Consider the following 17830-nt stretch of genomic DNA (forward strand, 5'->3'; position numbering starts at 1 on the left):
CCTTTTGAGCAGCAAATCTATGTAAAATTGAATTAATGCGTTTTAATTGCTTTTTAGGATGCTTTAGCAGCTTTGGAAACTCCAGGGGACTGTAACCCACGAAAAAGAAAACTAAGTACTCCTCTGTCAGAAGTCATTGGCAGGAACTTAAAAGTGGCTTTGGCAAACAGTGCTCGGCAAACGGCTGATCTCACTGCAAGCCCTCAGTTGAAAGCTGCACCTCAACAAGTGGTATGCTTGGGTTTTTGGTTGATTAGGCAAATATAACGTAAGTTGGGTGCTACTTATTTGTGTACAAAGAATTGTTAATCCCAGTAGCATTCATACTGTATTTGGAACTAAGGATGGCTCAGTGAGTAGTCACTGTGGTGTATCAACTGGAAGAAGTGAAATTACACACTTTGGATCCAATGCCATGGGCTGTGTATGTACTTTCTGAACAGGTAGAACGTCAGTGTTGCCAGATTTGACAGTGCCTGTTAGGGCCTGATAGGGATAGGCAGTGGAAGGGATAGCTTCAGTCTCTGCCCCTGCCCCCAAATCCTTAAATAAGTAATCAGTACTGTCCTCACTGTCACTGCATTTCTGCAGATAACATCACGATGGTACTGCTGAACTATTCTAATGAAGGAGAAGGGAGGAAAATAACTTTTCAGACTTTAAATTTTAAGGACTGAGCCAATCAAGTGAATTCATCCTTGGAAGTACTGAAAATGTGACTCTGAACTCTGTTTTCCTTAATTCCACTTGAATAGGAGGAAGAGTCAAAGCCTCTAGCTGACGTTGTCATGTGTGTGAGTAAGAAACTCAGTAAAAAGCAGAGTGAGCTGAATGCTATTGCTGCTTCCCTTGGAGCGGATTACAGGTACATACAGTTAACCAAATTCTTCATTGATAAGACTTTTGACATCTAGCTCTTGAAATTATTATAATTGTTGCCTAAAGCTTTCTAGTTGCTGTAAAGATAAAAACAATAGTCCTGTTGTAAGGCAATATAGTTCACTGGCCTGGTTCACATGTTATATTAAACCATTGTTAAAACAAGCTATGGTTTATTGTGAATGAGCAGTGCGCCATGCATGCTGAAATTATGGGCACTTAGCTTCTCCTCTGTTCCTGCTGTGCTGCTGGGAAAGTAGCCGTGGTCCACTTTGTGTGTGAACCCAGACTTATGGTTTGTAAACCAAGGACATCAAAGATGGAAAGATAAGAGCAGTTGGGAAATAAATTGATTCCACAACTCTTCCTAGGAACTTGGAGCAAATATAAAGGAAAACGAAGCCCAGATATTTCTCAGTTACCTTCAGCTGTTAGACATAGCAAATGCATTAGGGAGAGTCACTCATGAGATTTTGAAAGCTGGGAAGCACATAAGGCATTGCATTTAAATTTAAAGCAGGAAATCTTTCAAAAGGTAGGAGGCTGGACATCCCTGTAGTTCCAATACTTCCAGACAAGGAATTTTCTCTTGGAGATATTCAGTCCCACAGTCACATCAAGAAAGTTGACATTATGGTAAATGGTAAATTCAAAGAAAGAGGTAAAGTCTGTATTAGCAAAGAAATTATAAAACATTCATAGAGTTAGGAAAAAGGAAACCTGTAACTAGATCTAGGTGGAAGAGAGAACTCAGATGTACTATATCTGAACAAAAATGGAGTACAATTTGGAGTTCAGTAAAGAAGTAATCACTGAATTTATCAGTAAATTATAATTATAGTGATATATTACACCTTCTAGGCTTAATAAAATTTACTTAGATATATGTTTCAGGTGTTGGAAGTGTTCAAATTCCTTAAATATGTGGTGGGAATGCCAGATGGCACATGACTTTTGGAGATAAATAATTGGTGGTATATGGTAAAAGGGGAATTAAGCTGTATGCTTACTTTATTTAACTGAATGGAGGCTGATATATCAGAGCATGAAATCTCTAATAATGAATTTATTGATTTATTTATTTTATTTATTTAATTGCACTTTTAAACCGCCCTATAGCAACAAGCTCTCAGGGTGGTGTACAACAAGATAAAACCATATTTAAAATATGAACAAGTGTGGATTACAGTATACAATTATAAAAACATATTTAAAACAAAATTAGAATACAAATTAAAATAAAAATTGCAATTACAGTTTAAGTTTAAAATTAAAATTAAAAATTAAGCTTAAAATGCCTGGGCAAAAAAATTGTGTGGGTATGTAAGTGGAAAAGCCCACAAACTTCAACTACATGGGAATGGTTTTGCAGAGATGGATAAATTAACAGATACAATGCATAGGAGAAGTGGTAGCCTCTAGAATACTATATTTGTTAACTGGATGTGAACACTACAGAAACTTGCTATGAATATTTTTGTGTGACTTGCAGAACATAGATATAAACATAATGTAATTCATTTCAAAACATATGCTTTCTGGAAAACTGTATGTATAGATAAAAGCTGCTTATTTTTTTAATGTAATCCAGTGAATAACTAAGGGGAATGGCCATAACTCAGTGATAGAGCATCTCCTGTGCATGCAGAAGATTCTAAATTCAATCTCTGGCATTTCCAGGGAGGACTGGAAATGTCCCCTGCCCAAAATCCTGGAAAGCCATTGCCAGTCAGTATAAACAATATTGAGCTAGATTGACTAATTGGTCTGATTCAGTATAAAGCACCTTCCTATGTTCCCTTAGAACAGTAACCTTTTCCCCCATAAACCACTTGAAAATTGCTTTGAGGGTCTTGGCAGAGTTAATGATTTTTTCAGCTTGTTGTAGCAATGAATTTTTATTGCTTCTTTTCTTTCATATATTGTATGAAATTCACATTGTAATACCATAAATACAATATAAGCAATAAGAGAAGCAATAAAAATACAATTATCAATGTGAGTAGTTAATATGATGGATGTGCTATCTCCTGTCTTCCACCACAGATCCACAGACACATTGCAGACCACCAGAATGAATCTTAAATATTACAGTTTGGGAACCCCTTCCCTAGAAAGATACCCATCAATATGTGACTGTTAAATGTGAATGATCTGATGGATATTCATTGTTATATTCCCGAGAAACAGAATGTGGACTTGAAGGACATTTTTAAATCCCCATATTTGGTTTTTTTTTAATTGACATCTTTACCGTAGGAAAAACATCAGTATCGTGGATTTTCTCATTATGAGTCATGTGGATTCTTCTGCATGAGACAATGGTAGATGTTATTTCTAAGAGCTATTCCAGCTTGGGGGGTATGTGTATGTCAGAATTGGAAATCACTTAACATGGAGTTTGGTATATTATTTTGGTATTTATTCTAGGTGGTGCTTTGATGAAACTGTAACTCATTTCATCTACCATGGAAGGCAAAATGATAACAATCGGGAATACAAATCTGCTAAAGAAAGGGGCATACACATAGTGTCGGAACACTGGCTTTTGGAGGTATGGAGAAACTTTTTCCTAATAAAAGGGGGAAGGAGATAGTTTGCACATGTAGTGAAGGGCTACTTTTTGAAAAAGTGAATGTAATCTCTTACAAATTGGGCATATAAGGTGACATCCAACATTAATCATATTGAGAGTAGACCTAAGTCCATTGATTCCAGTGGGTCTACTCTGAATGTGACTTAATTGGATATTACCCATAATCACTATTCTGTGCATGCTACTCTACAGTGGCAGAACATGCCAATATAAAGGTTCAGTAATTTGAAATTAAGTGTCATGTGTATTATTTCTTTGTATTCATGTATCTGGAATGTAGCTTGGTGATATTTGTGCACTTACAATATAATTCTGTGTGTGCTTGGGCATAGATCCTTATAAGATCAATGGGGTTTACTCTGTAGTAAAAGTGTTTATGATTACAGCATTAATTTTCAAAAGCTTGTATTGTAGCAAGACTTGTCACTTGCTGCTTATCTACTACTAAATACAATGAACAAACCCCTATACTAAGAAGGAGCCAAATGTGTAGGCCAGCATCATCTGGTGGGCACCACATTGGTGTTCAGTAATTCTCTCGGGGGTGGGTGGGCAGTGCAGTTTTCATTGCTGTGGCACTAGGGAGAAGCCAGTGACTGGTCTGGGACCAAACAGGAAATAATAAAGACTTGCCTCTTGGGTGAGGAGCTGCAGCAGAGTAGCAGCCTGAAGTACGTACACTGTAGACAACATATCTTCTGCTGGCATCTCTGCTTTGGTCAGCATTATTTTGTAACAATCCTGCTCTTATTTCTCCTAATGGCCACACTATCATGATGCTTTGTAGTCTTGCTCTCTTCCCTTCTTCCTCCCCATATGTGGGAACCAAAGACAAGGCTAAAAAGGTGGAGTCAAAAGTGAAAGGCATTGTTATCAGTTAGCTATGGGAGTTGCCCAAGTGGTTATGATTCCCCCCCGCCACACACACTGCTTGGAAGGCAGGTAACATGTGACCATTTTTTTCCCCTGGAGACTTCTTCCTTTACCTGTCCTTCAGTTTGTTTCTTGCCTTCTCTCAGAGCAGTACCCACATTCACCTTTCCTCCAGTGTATTTATCTTCCAACTCGGGCCTCTCTTATATCTTTTCGTTTTGTCATTAGTTACTTCCATGGCTTCCAGTGTGAGTCACCTCCAGTCCTCTGTCTCTTGCTCCCCTGTCCTAAACAAGTTTTCCTTTAAAGGGGTCCTTTTTTATTTTATTTTAAGGTATTTATATACTGCTTAATCATTAACATTTCTAGGCGGTGTACATAAAATTCCAAAAAATAAAAATGAACTTTACTACTACTACTACTACTAATTCATCATAAAATGGAATAATACCTTAAAATAAGAAAGTCTTAGTATGCAGTAAGGAGGATGCCTGTCTAATCTCATTCTGGAGGGAGTTCCACAGGCATGGGACCATAACACTGAATGGATGCCATCTAATAGGTACAAGCTGTGCCTCGGCCCTTTCCCTCAGAGTGATGTCCTCCATATCATTTTTTTGCAGTGTTGCTCTACTTTGATTGGATGACTTCATAGATCAACTAAAAAAGGAATCAGCTACAAAAGATTTTACCATAAGAGTAGTGCTCATAGGTGATGTCCAGTATTGCATTGGCAGTTTTTGTTTTGCTAGGGCTGTATTGGCAGAGGTGGTAGCCAGAAGAAACACTTGGTTAAAACACTGAAATGTAGAGTCTGCTTCCAGAACCATTTTATTCTCTGTAATGTTCACAGATGCCAAAATATTTAGGGAGAAGTATGTATTTGTAAAGTCCAAAGATAAATGCAAGATGATTCCCTCAGAGGAAAAGCGCCAACCCTGATGGCCCTTTCAGTCTTACCACTCCCTTAATTCTCAGAAGTTCTCTAGAAGAGCGAAAGACTTTTGAAGTAGCAGACAAGTGGCCACTTAGTCCATGAACAGCACATTCACATGCCTCAAAAGAGGCTGTCTTTTGGACACCACCCATGTCCATCTGGGAAGAGAATGTTGGTACTCAGCGTGAACATTGCTTTTTTGTTGGGTGTCCAAGGCCCCACTCTGATAGGTGACTGCTGCATGTCATTCACATGTGAGGCACTTGGGGATCCTCTTCTTGAGCATCCAGTCTTGGTGGCCAGTAGCCCCAGGCCATGCTGGCTTCTTTTTCTCCATTATTTGGTCCTTTTTTCCCTGTCCTGATTACCAAGTGGTTCTACAATAGAGCTGAAAGAGATGTCTCCAAGAAAAACATCTGGCCACGTTTCCTGCCTTCCAAACAGTAGGAGGGATCATAGCCACTTGGGCATCTCTCATGCCCAGCAAGAAGCAACATTTATAGTCAGTACTAATCTGTTTAGATTTGTATTTCATGGCTTTTGGACACACATTTTCCTTCCCCTGATCTATGCCAACAACTTTTAATGCATCCAGTGAAATAGGCTGTGGCCCATGAAAGCTTATGCCACAGTGGAAGCATTAATTTTAAAGGTGTCATGGGATTCTTTGCTTTGCCAATGTTTTGCCAACAAACTCATTTTTTTGAAGAACATACTATTGACTGGGCACAAAATTCCATCCTTCCATCACAAAATTATTTGCTTGCTTTCTTATTCTTGGTTCACGGCATTATTTCCTTTTACTTACCTTTTTTCTGTTAACTCTTTCCAGAGTGCACAAGAATATAAACGGCTGCCTGAATCTTTCTATCCGCATACATATAACCCTAAAATGAGTTTGAATATTAGCGGAGTTCAAGATGACAGACTCTCAGATCGGCTTCACTCAGCTGAAAAAACAGGGAAGGATGATGAGGTATCGTAGATGCATTTGTGTTGTTTTTTAATTTGTTATGATCATCTTAACCTGGATGAATAAATAATATTACAGCTTAATGGCTTTCTGAGTTGTTTTTGCTTAGATGATGCTAATTCTCAAATCTAGTAAATTCTGAAAGTTTCAAGTTTTTGTAGATATGGCAGTTAGTCTTCACAACATAATCAAAGTAAAATGAGCAATATAAACTATTTGACAGATATATGGCCTTCTTCAGCTATTTAAACGAAGGGCCATAGCTTAATGGTAGAGCACATGCCACTGCATGTAGAAGGTCAGCTGTAGCATCTTCAGTTAGAGTTGGAAAAAATCCCTGCTTAAAAGCCTAGAGAGCTGCTGCCAGTCACTGTAGACCACGGGTAGGGAACCTGTGACCCTCCAGGTGGTGTTGATCTTCAGCTTCCACCATCCCCAGTTGGAATGGCCAGTGGTCAGAGATGATGGAAGTTGTCGCCCAGCAACAATAGGAGGCCTGTAGCTTTCCCATTAGTAGTGTAGATGATATTGAGCTAGATGGACCATGGGTCTGACTTGATATAAGACAGCTTCCTATGTTGCATCATGGTGGCAATCTAGGAACAGATTTGATTTTTTGTGGTTGTGTGGGTAAATCTTGTTGTGTTTGTAAGTAAAGATTATATACAATTCCCCTTTGTCAATATTTAACACGGGAAAAATTGCTGTCCATTTTTGTTCTAACATGTGACTTATGTAATATCTGAATTTCATTTCAGAAAATGTCACTGGATGCTAGTGATACAGAAGATGTTACTATTGATCAAATAAATAAGGCAGTTGCTATTGGAAAAGAGGAGAATGCATCAAAGGGAGGTAACTTTTGGTTTGCATTGTTGTGTGGCTTGCATCTGCTGTCATTTTCTAGAATTTTCATTGAGTTTTCAAAATGTATAATATGGAAGGGCAAAGCATACACAAAAAGTAGGGAAGAAGGGGCGCACATGGCTTTTATTATGTGGCATTTGGCATATTTTAAACAGAAAGAGCTGCTATTTATTGATACTTACTTTGAATTCCAGTTTTAACGCAGACACTGGCAATGAGGGAGAACTTTCAGAGGCAATTGCAAGAAATCATGACTGCAACATCACTAGCTAAATTGCAAGGACAAAGAAGTTCTTTGTCTAGGAATGGTTTTGACAATTCTCCGACAACTCCAGATGGTCCTCGTTCTGTTCGCAATGGCCGTAGTCGAGTCTTGGAAGCCCTAAGGTACTAGCTAGCTATGACCACAGCTTGGATTTCTAGCCTACAATCTTAGGAAGCTACACACATGCAGTTGGATGTGTCTTTTGAAGCTTTTGCTGCAGCTGCTTGTGTGAATGAATGATAAGATTCTAAGCTGAAAAGTGACTTGCCCACTCACATATGAGAGTGTCTGCAACAGAAACCGTAAATTCAGTTCTTCCCTGCAAGTGTACTTAGCTTTTTGGGATTGTAGCCTTGATTTGCTTTTTCATAGGTTTGATATTTATGACAATTATGTGAAGTAAATATTTCTGATCTTAATTGCTTCTCAATCTCTCTAGACATACTGTTAGTAAGTTTTAAGAAGTGAACAATATATTTCAATGGCTGCCTCAGGTATTACAGTTCTGTTACACCTTTTTTTTCTAACTTGTAAACGTTGTGTTTGTGTATAGTTAAAAAGTCTGAAATCAAGGTATGATTTTCCTCTTCAGGAATTCTGTATTAGTGTTAAGTAAACAGGTGAGAGGGTGTGCAGGGCTTAGCATGCTATTTCCACTTCCTGTTGCTGTTTCAGTCACCTTCCACAAGTTCTGAAATGTGTGGGGAGGCACTCCACTTCAGAAGATTGTCTTCCAGCTTATGGAGGGGAATTGGAATGGCAGTTGGGAATAGAGTGGGGTAGGGGAACAGGTATGCTTGTCCCCACAGCCCCTCTCCTTCCATGTTACCTTAATAATAATAATATAGAATGCCTGAGGAAGGCTACTGTCTTCTTTTACAAACTTGCCCTTGGTGAGTTTCTTCCCTTAGATGTTTAGATCATAGAGCCAGAGCTATGCCATGATGGGCTAGCAATCTGATTTTAAGACCAAATATGATTTCTGAGTGGCCTTGATGGTACATCACAGCAAGCCATAAATCATAGTTTACTATGATCAAGGAGTGTGCTAGTCTATGCTGTCTGATTGCTCCCTCTTGCTCTTCCCTGAGGGTAAGTAGGAGCAACAAACCACAAAGCTTAACATACTGTGGCATCTGAACCTGGGGTCATGGCTTGTGATCATGGTTTGTTCAGAGAGAAATAAACCATGATTCTACATTTGGACATCATGATAAGGCACAAATATAACAAAAATATCACATACGGTAAAAATAAAGCAATAGAAATTTACTATAAGTAAGTAAATATGTCTCGAAAATATAAACATACTAGTATACTTTTTATTTATTTATTACATTTATACCCCGCCTTTCTTTCCATGATAGAAACCCAAGGCAACTTACATATGGTTCCCAGGCGGTCTCCCATCCAGGCACTGACCAGACCTGACCCTACTTAGCTTCAGCAGGCAGCTGGCCTTATGTGCCTTCAGACCATACCCTGGGACCAATTATAAAAAGACCAAATGGGTGTTTCAACAACATCTTCCTCAGGGTCTTCAAAAACTTAACAAAATTCTGTAAAGAATTAATACAAACAATTCAGGGGTGGCACTTCTGAAGGAAGAGAAGAGAAAAAGAAGGGGGGAGTCCCAAAATGCTAGAAAAATATTTTATTTATGATCCAAGCCCAACGCGTTTCAGCCTGTGTGTATTAAGGCCTTCGTCAGGGGCTGTAAATAAAATAGCAGGGACATATTACTTAGATAAACATTAAAATGAAATCATACATGTTAAATCTGTCTATAAAAAATCGTTTCACTTACAACAACTGCTGATGTGAAGTATCTTTCCGTGAGCAAAGCTGCTTTCATTAGTGCAACCACCACAGAGAATACACTAAGCGTATTCATATATATACGTTCCCAGAGAACATAATACTGGTGAAACCACTGAAAGATTAGAGGATTACTCTTAGTGTATTCTTCTCTGTGGTGGTTGTACTAATGAAAGCAGCTTCGCTCATGGAAAGATGCTTCACACCAGCAGTTGTAAGTGAAAAGTGTCAAGAATAGCTAACTTTGGTCAAGCTGAAATGGGCCACCAGAGAGGATTCTTCCAAGCTACACAGGAAGTGGATTGGACTGTGAGAGACCAACCCAAATTGTGTTTGCATTTTGACAACTTTGTAGGGCAGTCCAATATCTCAGAGAGGAGGTCAGGTCTCCTTCTCCCCTGGTGCATTCACTATAGCTGCCCAATTTCCTTGCTTTTTAAAGTTTGATAGAAATATCTGTTGGCTATAGGTACGTTCTTAAACTGCAAGGTTTTTTGGAGGAGGAGGAGGAGGGAGGGAAGGGCAGAGGGGGGAGGGGGAGGGGAGCAGGCAGGAGGGGAGGAGGACAGGTTTGATCATTTTCATGTTTATTGAGTTCAGTGGGATTTACTCCTGTGCAATCATGATTAGGATAGGTAAAACTGACTGGGGGGAGGCTTGGAGTGGGCAGGGAAGGAGGAAAAAGGAAGAGGGGAGGAAGAGGGGAAGGAGGGGGAAACAGGTCTGATCATTTGCATGCTTATTGAATAGGTAAAACTAACCATGGGGGAGGAGGAGAGGGAGGGGGAAGGGGAAGGAACAGATTGGAGGGGGGGAAGGAAGTGGAAGAGGAAGGCAAGTTTGAACATTTGCATGCTTATAGAGTTCAGTGGTATTTACTCCCGTGCAATCATGCTTAAGATAGATAAAACTGACGATGGGGAGAGGAGGAAGGAGAGGGGGGAGGAGGGGGAAGGGGAAGGAGGGGATTGAAAGGGGATGGGGTTGGGAACGGAGGGGGAGGGAAGGGGCAAGAGGGAGAGGATAGGAGGGAGGAGAAGGGAGGGTGGGTTTGATCATTTGCATACTTGTTGAGTTCAATGGGATTTATTTCTGTGCAATCATGTTTGAAAATGGAAATGGACTGCCTTCAAGTTGATCCTGACTTATGTTGACCCTATGAATAGGGTTTTCATGGTAAACAGTATTCAGTGGTGATTTTACCATTGCCCTTCCTCTGAGGCTGAGAGGCAGTGACTGGCCCAAGTTCACTCAGTGAGCTTCATGGCTGTGTGGGGATGCGAACCCTGGTCTCCCAGGTCGTAGGCCAACACTGACCTGGGGGAGGGGCAGGGAGGGGAGGAGGAGGGGAGGAGATTGGATGGGTGGGCACTGGGAAGAGGGGAAGCCCCTTTCCTTTCCAAAAGGAAAACATTGTGAACAATATCATTGCTTTTCAGCATTTCCCCCACCTTTTTATTCTACAGTAGGCACATGTAGCCTCCCACCCAAATTTAAATGAAAACTGCCCCTGGCCACATCCACACTAGACCTTTATTTCACTTTGGACAGTCATGGCTTCTCTCAAATTATCCTGGGAAGTGTAGTCAGTGAAGGGTGCTGAAAGTTGCTAGGAGACGCCCTGTCCCTCTCACAGAGCTTCAATCAGAACAACTAACTGTTAAACCAGTCTGGCCACTGGATCTCTGTCAATAGAATAGGAATCTCCTCTCAGCACCCTTCACAAGCTACACTTCCCAGCATTCTTTGGGGGAAGCCATGACTGTCTCACATGAAATCAAATTCTGGTGTGGGTGTGGCCCCCTGATTAGGCAAGCCCAGCAGCTGTCAGTCTGGCTTTTAGAACACTGACAGTTGGCTCTTTCTGAACATGCCAGACACTATCATTGGGTTCAAGCCAAAAATTCTTAAATTAATTAAAAATCAACCAGAGATTTTTTTAACTTTTAAACTGCAGAAGATGGTCAGAGTATGGGGCAAGGTCAGTATTAGGATTGCAGGTACTCTGTGAACATGGCTGATTTTGAATGAATTTCAACAGGTTATGAGAACTCTGACAGAAAAAAGTCCAAAAGGGATCTGGGTTTTTTATCTCTTTTTAGACTTTGAACTCTCTGTTATCTCTGACTGTTTTCTGTATTAGCATGAAAATTAAGAGGGTTGTTAAGCCAGTGTTTCTGAGTTCAGGACTATAAGTTTTGTAAGGTTTTGTTTTGAAATGAGCTTATGGGAAGCATGAGAATGGCATGGGGGGTATTTTCAATTTAACATTTCGGAATGTGAAAAATCCATGCTGGCTATAGTATACAGCCACTCTCCTGGCTGTATAATAACCAACTTTCAGCCAGATTTGTTTCCAAAGCAGCTTACATTTAAAATCCATAATATTGTAAGGATATGTGTGGAGTCTTTTGGCTCCTCACTGTTCAGGAACAAGGCATGAAACAGGAGAGGTGAGGCTGAAGGTAGGTTTGCAGCCTTAATTTTCATTGACATCAATAGGACATGCAAGGCTGACTAACTCATTGATGTCAGTGTAACCTAAGTCCAACTGTATAGGAGGGATTGGAAACCTGTGGTCTTCCAGATGTTGTTGGGCTTCCAGCTTGCATCAGTCCGAGCCAGCATAGCTCATAGTCAGGGATGATAGGTGGTGTAGTCCAGCAGCATCTGAAGGGTCACAGGTTCCACAACACCGCTGTACAGAGAACTCCATGTACTTATTAATGCTGTGCACATCCTCATTATTTATTTTGGCCCTTAGGCAGTCCCGTCAGGTAGCAATGGATGTCAACACGGAGCCATCCCAGAGTGAACAGATTATTTGGGATGACCCTACTGCACGAGAAGAGAGAGCAAGGCTTGCCAGTAATCTTCAGTGGCCCAATAGTCCTTCACAATGTTCTGAACAAATTCAGACTAACGCAATAAACCCTGGAGACCTCTCACTTAGAAAATCTTTGACTGATACGGAAATTGCTGAAATGGGTAAGAAGAGAATACAATGTGATTTTACTTGAACTGCAGTCTTTGAATTAAGGTTAACTTTATAACATAGGAAGATGTCAGTAGCAGTTTTGAGTGTTATGGTCATTTTAGTTGCCTATTTTTATTTGATGTGTTGGTGAATGCCTTGACTGAAGTAGGTTCAGGCATGATGTGTTTGTGCTAGTGTTGACTGCACGTAGGGTTTCTAAGTCCTGACGTAGACAAACAGCTGATCATATGGTAAAAAAATCCCTGGATTATACTATCGTATCTACACTGCCTTCAGCAGGTAGAGAGTCTTTTACCACACATGCTAAGGGACCTTGTGTTATTTCCCCTAGCCCTTGTTTGCAAACAGCTGTGGCAACAGAAAGCTTCAACCCCTCTGAATACTTTATAGCCATTAAAGATCCCAGCTATAGGTTGTTCTCCTGAAACCAGTAACTGTTTAACTCTACTGAGTATTTCACTTTCACCATAAATAACTGTATCTGCCCTTATTTGCCTTATGCCAACCTACTGTGGTAGCTTTGTCACCACCCACAGTAAGACTGTTCTGTGTGGTAACTAGGCCAAGAATTAGGCATGTGTTAAAACAAATGGATTTTATTTAGTTAACAGATGTAAAAAAATATGAACACGTTTACTCAGTATTTAGGTTCTGGAAGTGTGTGGTTACAAGATGATGTTCACTGGTTTCATTTATATTACCCTTCTCAAAATCTCTTCAGAGAGTGAGAATACAATCCTACCTATCCTACCCACCTCCTTCAAAATCCAACTCTCTCTCCCTCAAGATTTCTGCTCTGTCTAACTGACTACTCTCACACACTGAAACACACTCTCTTCCATTCACTAAGCCAGTCAGCACACAACATACATCAGCATCCTCCCTCCCTCTCCTCTTACCATACTTACTATAATACAAACTCAATCCAAAACATTACCTGTTTAACTGTGTATAAGAACTCATGTACAGTGAAACAACATATATATCACTTCAGATTGCAAGTGGGTAATTGTATTTTTGAATGATCTCTTTTTATCTATTTTTTTAAAAAAATACACACACAATACTTTCATGTTTGGGAAAAGTCTAGCCTAGAATCCTTCTCAGGCATGTGGTTTTCTATCTGCAATGAGGATTTTTTAAAATAATAAGAGAATAATCATGTGATGCCCCTCCCCAGGCACAATGGTTTATGCAATTTTATATTCTAGTTTAGATTATTTATTCTGTTATTCAAAGTTGTTGCTATAGAGAATCTTGTATTCCATCTTAGATTATTTGCTGTCTCCATACCGATGTCAGAAGTGCACTCTGCTAACTACATGCTTCCTTTGTGTCAGAGGATATCAATGATGATTCATGTAGAAAACCATCCCTTGTCTCTTTATTCACGATCCTTGGTATATTTGAAATCCCTTTCTCATAACAAATCTTAAAGTAGAGTTGAGAAATTTCATTAAGGATGTGTCTGGAACTGAATGGTGGGCAGGGGAATTGTTAAAGCTCTCTTGGGTGGTCAGGGATGAAAGGTGGGTTTGATTAACCAAAAATTCACATCATAGAATTATGGATAAAATAATTTTTTTACTATGTATGGTTTATGTAGAACTTCAAAGCATTAAAGACATATAAAAATCAGATTTTTTTTCTCCAATTCGGATTGCAGTTTAGGGTGCAATCTTGATCATGTTTACTCAGGAGTATTTAAATCAATAGGCTTACTTTTGACTAAACATGCTTTGGATCATAGTGTTGAAGAAGAATCTTATAAATTACTAATTTTGAAAGTTCAGCCTTAAATAATGCCCTCCTTTTTTCTCTGGCCCATTTTCTGTTTTGACTTACTCTAAAAACTGTTCAGTTTTATATTTGTCTGCTTTAGTGATTTTTTTGCTTTATAGATGTTGATGATCCTGCAAAAACTGATTTGGTTGAGGTCCCAAGGCTTCCAGGCTGTAGAAATCCAGAAACCCCTGTCAAAGATGACCGTCTGATCCCAACTCCTTTGGCTCCTACCATTGCCTTTCCACTGGCAAATCCTCCTGTGGCTCCACAGCCAAAAGAAAATGTATGCCCTATGACAGCATGGTGATTCATATATTAATACTTTAATCTTAACATGCAGATAATAGTAAATATTTTTTTATCCCGGTGGCTTCTTGGCAATTACTTTAAATCCTGTATGCAATCTGCTTTGTCATGCTAGCCTAAGAGTAATGAAGTAAGATAGGAAATATTTGTGGTTTATTTTCTTAAAATAATTGCACTAGTAGTTCAGGAATGATTTTTACTGGGATTTCAAAGGTCTGACAGATTGGTTGAAATATCTGCAGGTCTGTTAAGATGAACAATTACAATTTAATCCCAGGTGACACTTTGGCTTTGTGTGACTAAATCTGCTAGCTCCCTGTATATCCTATATTTTCCATAGGAGGTGGGCCATCACTGTGGGTTATAGTTCCACCTATCGTGCGAAGGCAAGAATGTTTTTGAAGTCAAGACTAGGGGCGTCAGGCCCCTCCCACTCTCCAGTTCATTCTTGCCTTCGTACGAACAAGATTGATATTCTATAGCGTAGCTTAGCTAAGTCTCTGTGTGTTTTGTTCTTGTATTTGTCTGACAGGGTGTGGAGATATTGTTATTTGTGTGTTTTCCAACCGTTTTCCCTTCCCTCTGTCTTGTTTCTAACGTTGTTTGCCATTCCTGGGGAACTTCCTTGGGGGGGGGTTCTCCCTGACCCAGGCCGTTTATTTTCCCAGTTTTCTGTCCTACGGCCCTCGGAGAGACCGCGGCTGCGGTTCTCTCCATTCCCAGCGGGAGCTTGCGGCTGCAGCTCCCGGCGCTCTCTACCGTTCCTGGCCGTTTTGAGTCAATTCCTTCCCGGGGTTTACCGAGGCTTCTATCCTCACGGTGGCAGCTTTGGTGTCATATCCCCTCGAGAGCCAGCTACTACGGCTCTCTTTCGTGCAGCTTTGTCCGTTGGTTTTTTTTCTTGAGGCTCGCTGCCTTGCTTTCCACGCTGCGACACTTGGGCAGACGGCGGCTGCAGCAGCTCCCGACTGCCCTCTAGCGGCTGCGATTTCTCCCTAGCTGCTTCCCACCTATTTTCTGTGCCGCAGCTTTTTTCTTGAGGCTCTCTGCCTTGCGTTCCACGCTGCGACAGCTGGGCAGACGGCGACTGCAGCTGCTACCTACTGCTGTCTAGCGGCTGTGATTTCTCCCTAGCTGCTCCCTGCCTATTTGCTGTGCCGCGATCTCGCTAATCGGCCCCGCGGCTGCAGATCGAGTTGTGTGCCTCAGTCCGCCATTGCCCCTTCTTTATTGCCCGCCATTTTCATTTGTATTTTCCCGCGCCTGCCTCGGGCGCCATTTTATTTGTCCCCTTTTCCTCTCATGTACTAACTAATAGCAGGCTGCCAGAGCCACTGTATGTGTGGGACAGTTAGGATCCTGCAGATATACAAGGCTTCTTTTCCACTCGACTATTGCTGCTGCTTTTCAAGTCTGTGACAGTGATCTACACCGTATGCACTGCGCTTCTGTGGCTGCCTCTTCAGGCTGTGGCTGTGATCTAAACTGCTTTTGAACTATACCTTGCTGTGGCTGTGTGCTGAGACTATTCATACTGCGCACAAATTGAACTGTACACTCTAACCCATCTGTGGCTGTGCCTCTTCAGGCTGTGGCTGTGATCTAAACTGCTTTTGAACTATACCTTGCTGTGGCTGTGTGCTGACACTACTCATACTGCGCACAAGTTGAACTGTACACTCTAACCCATCTGTGGCCGTGCGCTCAGACTGTGATAACTTGCATAAGTCTAAACTAGTCTGCATTATTGACACTGACAACATAGTGCATTCTGCCCCCTCTGTGGCCGTGCATCAAGCCTGAAGTATATCCTGTACATTCTGCCCCCTCTGTGGCAGTGTACCAAGCCTGAAACCCTGAAATCCAGCCTGCATTATACTGAAGCTGATACCATAGTGCATTCTGCCCCCTCTGTGGCCGTGCACTCAGCCATCTGCCAGTGCATTCTACCCCCTCCGTGGTCGTGTACTGAGCCTGTTCGGGTCTCTACATTCTGCCCCCTCCGTGGCCGTGTACTGCACCCATAGTGATTATAAGATGGCGGAACAGCCAGACATGTCTCAGACAGCCAAGCCACAACCATCCAAGGCAACTAAGACTAAGCATACCAAAGTACTGGCTAAAACTAAACACCTTTCCAGCCACAACAAAACCAAGCGACCACGCTATGCTTCTGTCTCGACACCCACCACAGCAGCTCAGGAACAGTTGACGGATATCTTTCATTCCCCCACTGCTTCCTCAGATGAGGAGGGCTTTCCTGGCTTCCCTACTCAGCCAACACGTAACCAGCCTCCTCCCACATTACCACCCGGAGCTGGTCCTACGTCACAGCCCACTGAGCCACCTACTCAGCCACAACCATCTGCTTCAACGGGGCTACAGCTTTCTCATGAGTTTCTTTCACAACTTCAGGGCATGCTGTCTTTTTTTACACAGATGCAGTCAGCACAGGTCTCTGCCATATCTCAAAACACCGTGGACCAATATGTAGGCCATGAGACAAATCCTTCCTGCTCCCCAAATCCCTTTGATGTAGCTAGAGGCAGATGTTGTGATGACACTTCATATGGGGAGGAGTCATCCTTCGCTGAACATGCTGATGGAGATGAATGGAGTGACTCTTCAGAACATGAGGAGGATACATTGTATCGCTTGTTTAATGGATCAGATTATCAACCTCTAGCTTGCAGGGTAGTTAACACTCTTGGTCTCCAAGCTGCGCCCTCCTCTGCTGCCGCTCCAACTATTAAAGGAGCCAGGGTCCTCAAATCCCCTGCACCCACTGAGCATTACATCCCGGTGCCGGATCCCATTGCTAAACTGGCTGCCGATGAATGGTCTCATCCACTACAAACTCGCCGCTTCAAGAACCTGGCTGACAAACTTTACTCTCTAGCCCCTGACTTTACCACCAAGCTGGCCGTTCCTGGCATAGACGAGCCAATCGCCAACCTAGTTTCACGATCTCTTTTGCCTACAGAAGGAGAATCTCAACTCAAGGATGCTACTGAGCGAAAATTGGACTTTGCTCTACGCAAAAATCACGAGGCCACTGCCTTCTCCATGCGGGCCTCCGCATCAGCGTCCGTCTTCTCCAGGGCAGCAATGATGTGGCTGGATGATCTTCTAGAGGACCCTAACCCTGATCCTGCTTCTCTTAGGTCACTCATAAAATTGCGCAAGACAGCGGCGTTTGTAGCGGATGCCACTCTGGATGCCACTCAACTGGGGGCACGAGCCATGACGGCTCAGATAGTCGCTCGACGGACCCTCTGGCTTCGCCATTGGCAGGCTGATCCTACGTCCAGAGTGAATCTCTCTAGGGCACCTTACTCCGGATCTTTGCTCTTCGGCAAGGAAGCTCTAAAGGCAGTGCTGGTCGATCCCAAAGACGCTCACAAACCGGTCTTGGCCACTGTCAAGAACATCGACCATAGGCCTTTCAGGCGATTTCCCCCTTTCCGCACTAACCAGCCCTTTCGAAGACCGCGGCCAGGAGGATGAGGCTGCGACTTCAGATCCTATGACTC

General features: G+C 41.9%; 1 protein-coding gene across 3 annotated transcripts in view; it reads left to right on the top strand.

Moving 5' to 3' along the window:
* TOPBP1 (DNA topoisomerase II binding protein 1) overlaps nucleotides 1-17830 on the top strand; it is a 66166-nt gene that overhangs the window by 32153 nt on the left and 16183 nt on the right. For all 3 annotated transcript variants that reach the window (XM_061587051.1, XM_061587052.1, XM_061587053.1), the window contains 8 exons: nucleotides 58-231; nucleotides 756-865; nucleotides 3310-3433; nucleotides 6118-6261; nucleotides 7017-7113; nucleotides 7320-7512; nucleotides 11973-12196; nucleotides 14108-14274. In XM_061587051.1, coding sequence (XP_061443035.1) covers nucleotides 58-231; nucleotides 756-865; nucleotides 3310-3433; nucleotides 6118-6261; nucleotides 7017-7113; nucleotides 7320-7512; nucleotides 11973-12196; nucleotides 14108-14274 — 1233 coding nt within the window. The remainder of the gene's footprint in view (nucleotides 1-57; nucleotides 232-755; nucleotides 866-3309; nucleotides 3434-6117; nucleotides 6262-7016; nucleotides 7114-7319; nucleotides 7513-11972; nucleotides 12197-14107; nucleotides 14275-17830) is intronic.

The sequence above is a fragment of the Rhineura floridana genome, chromosome 10, assembly GCF_030035675.1.
Source record: "Rhineura floridana isolate rRhiFlo1 chromosome 10, rRhiFlo1.hap2, whole genome shotgun sequence".
Classification (NCBI taxonomy): Eukaryota; Metazoa; Chordata; class Lepidosauria; order Squamata; family Rhineuridae; genus Rhineura; species Rhineura floridana.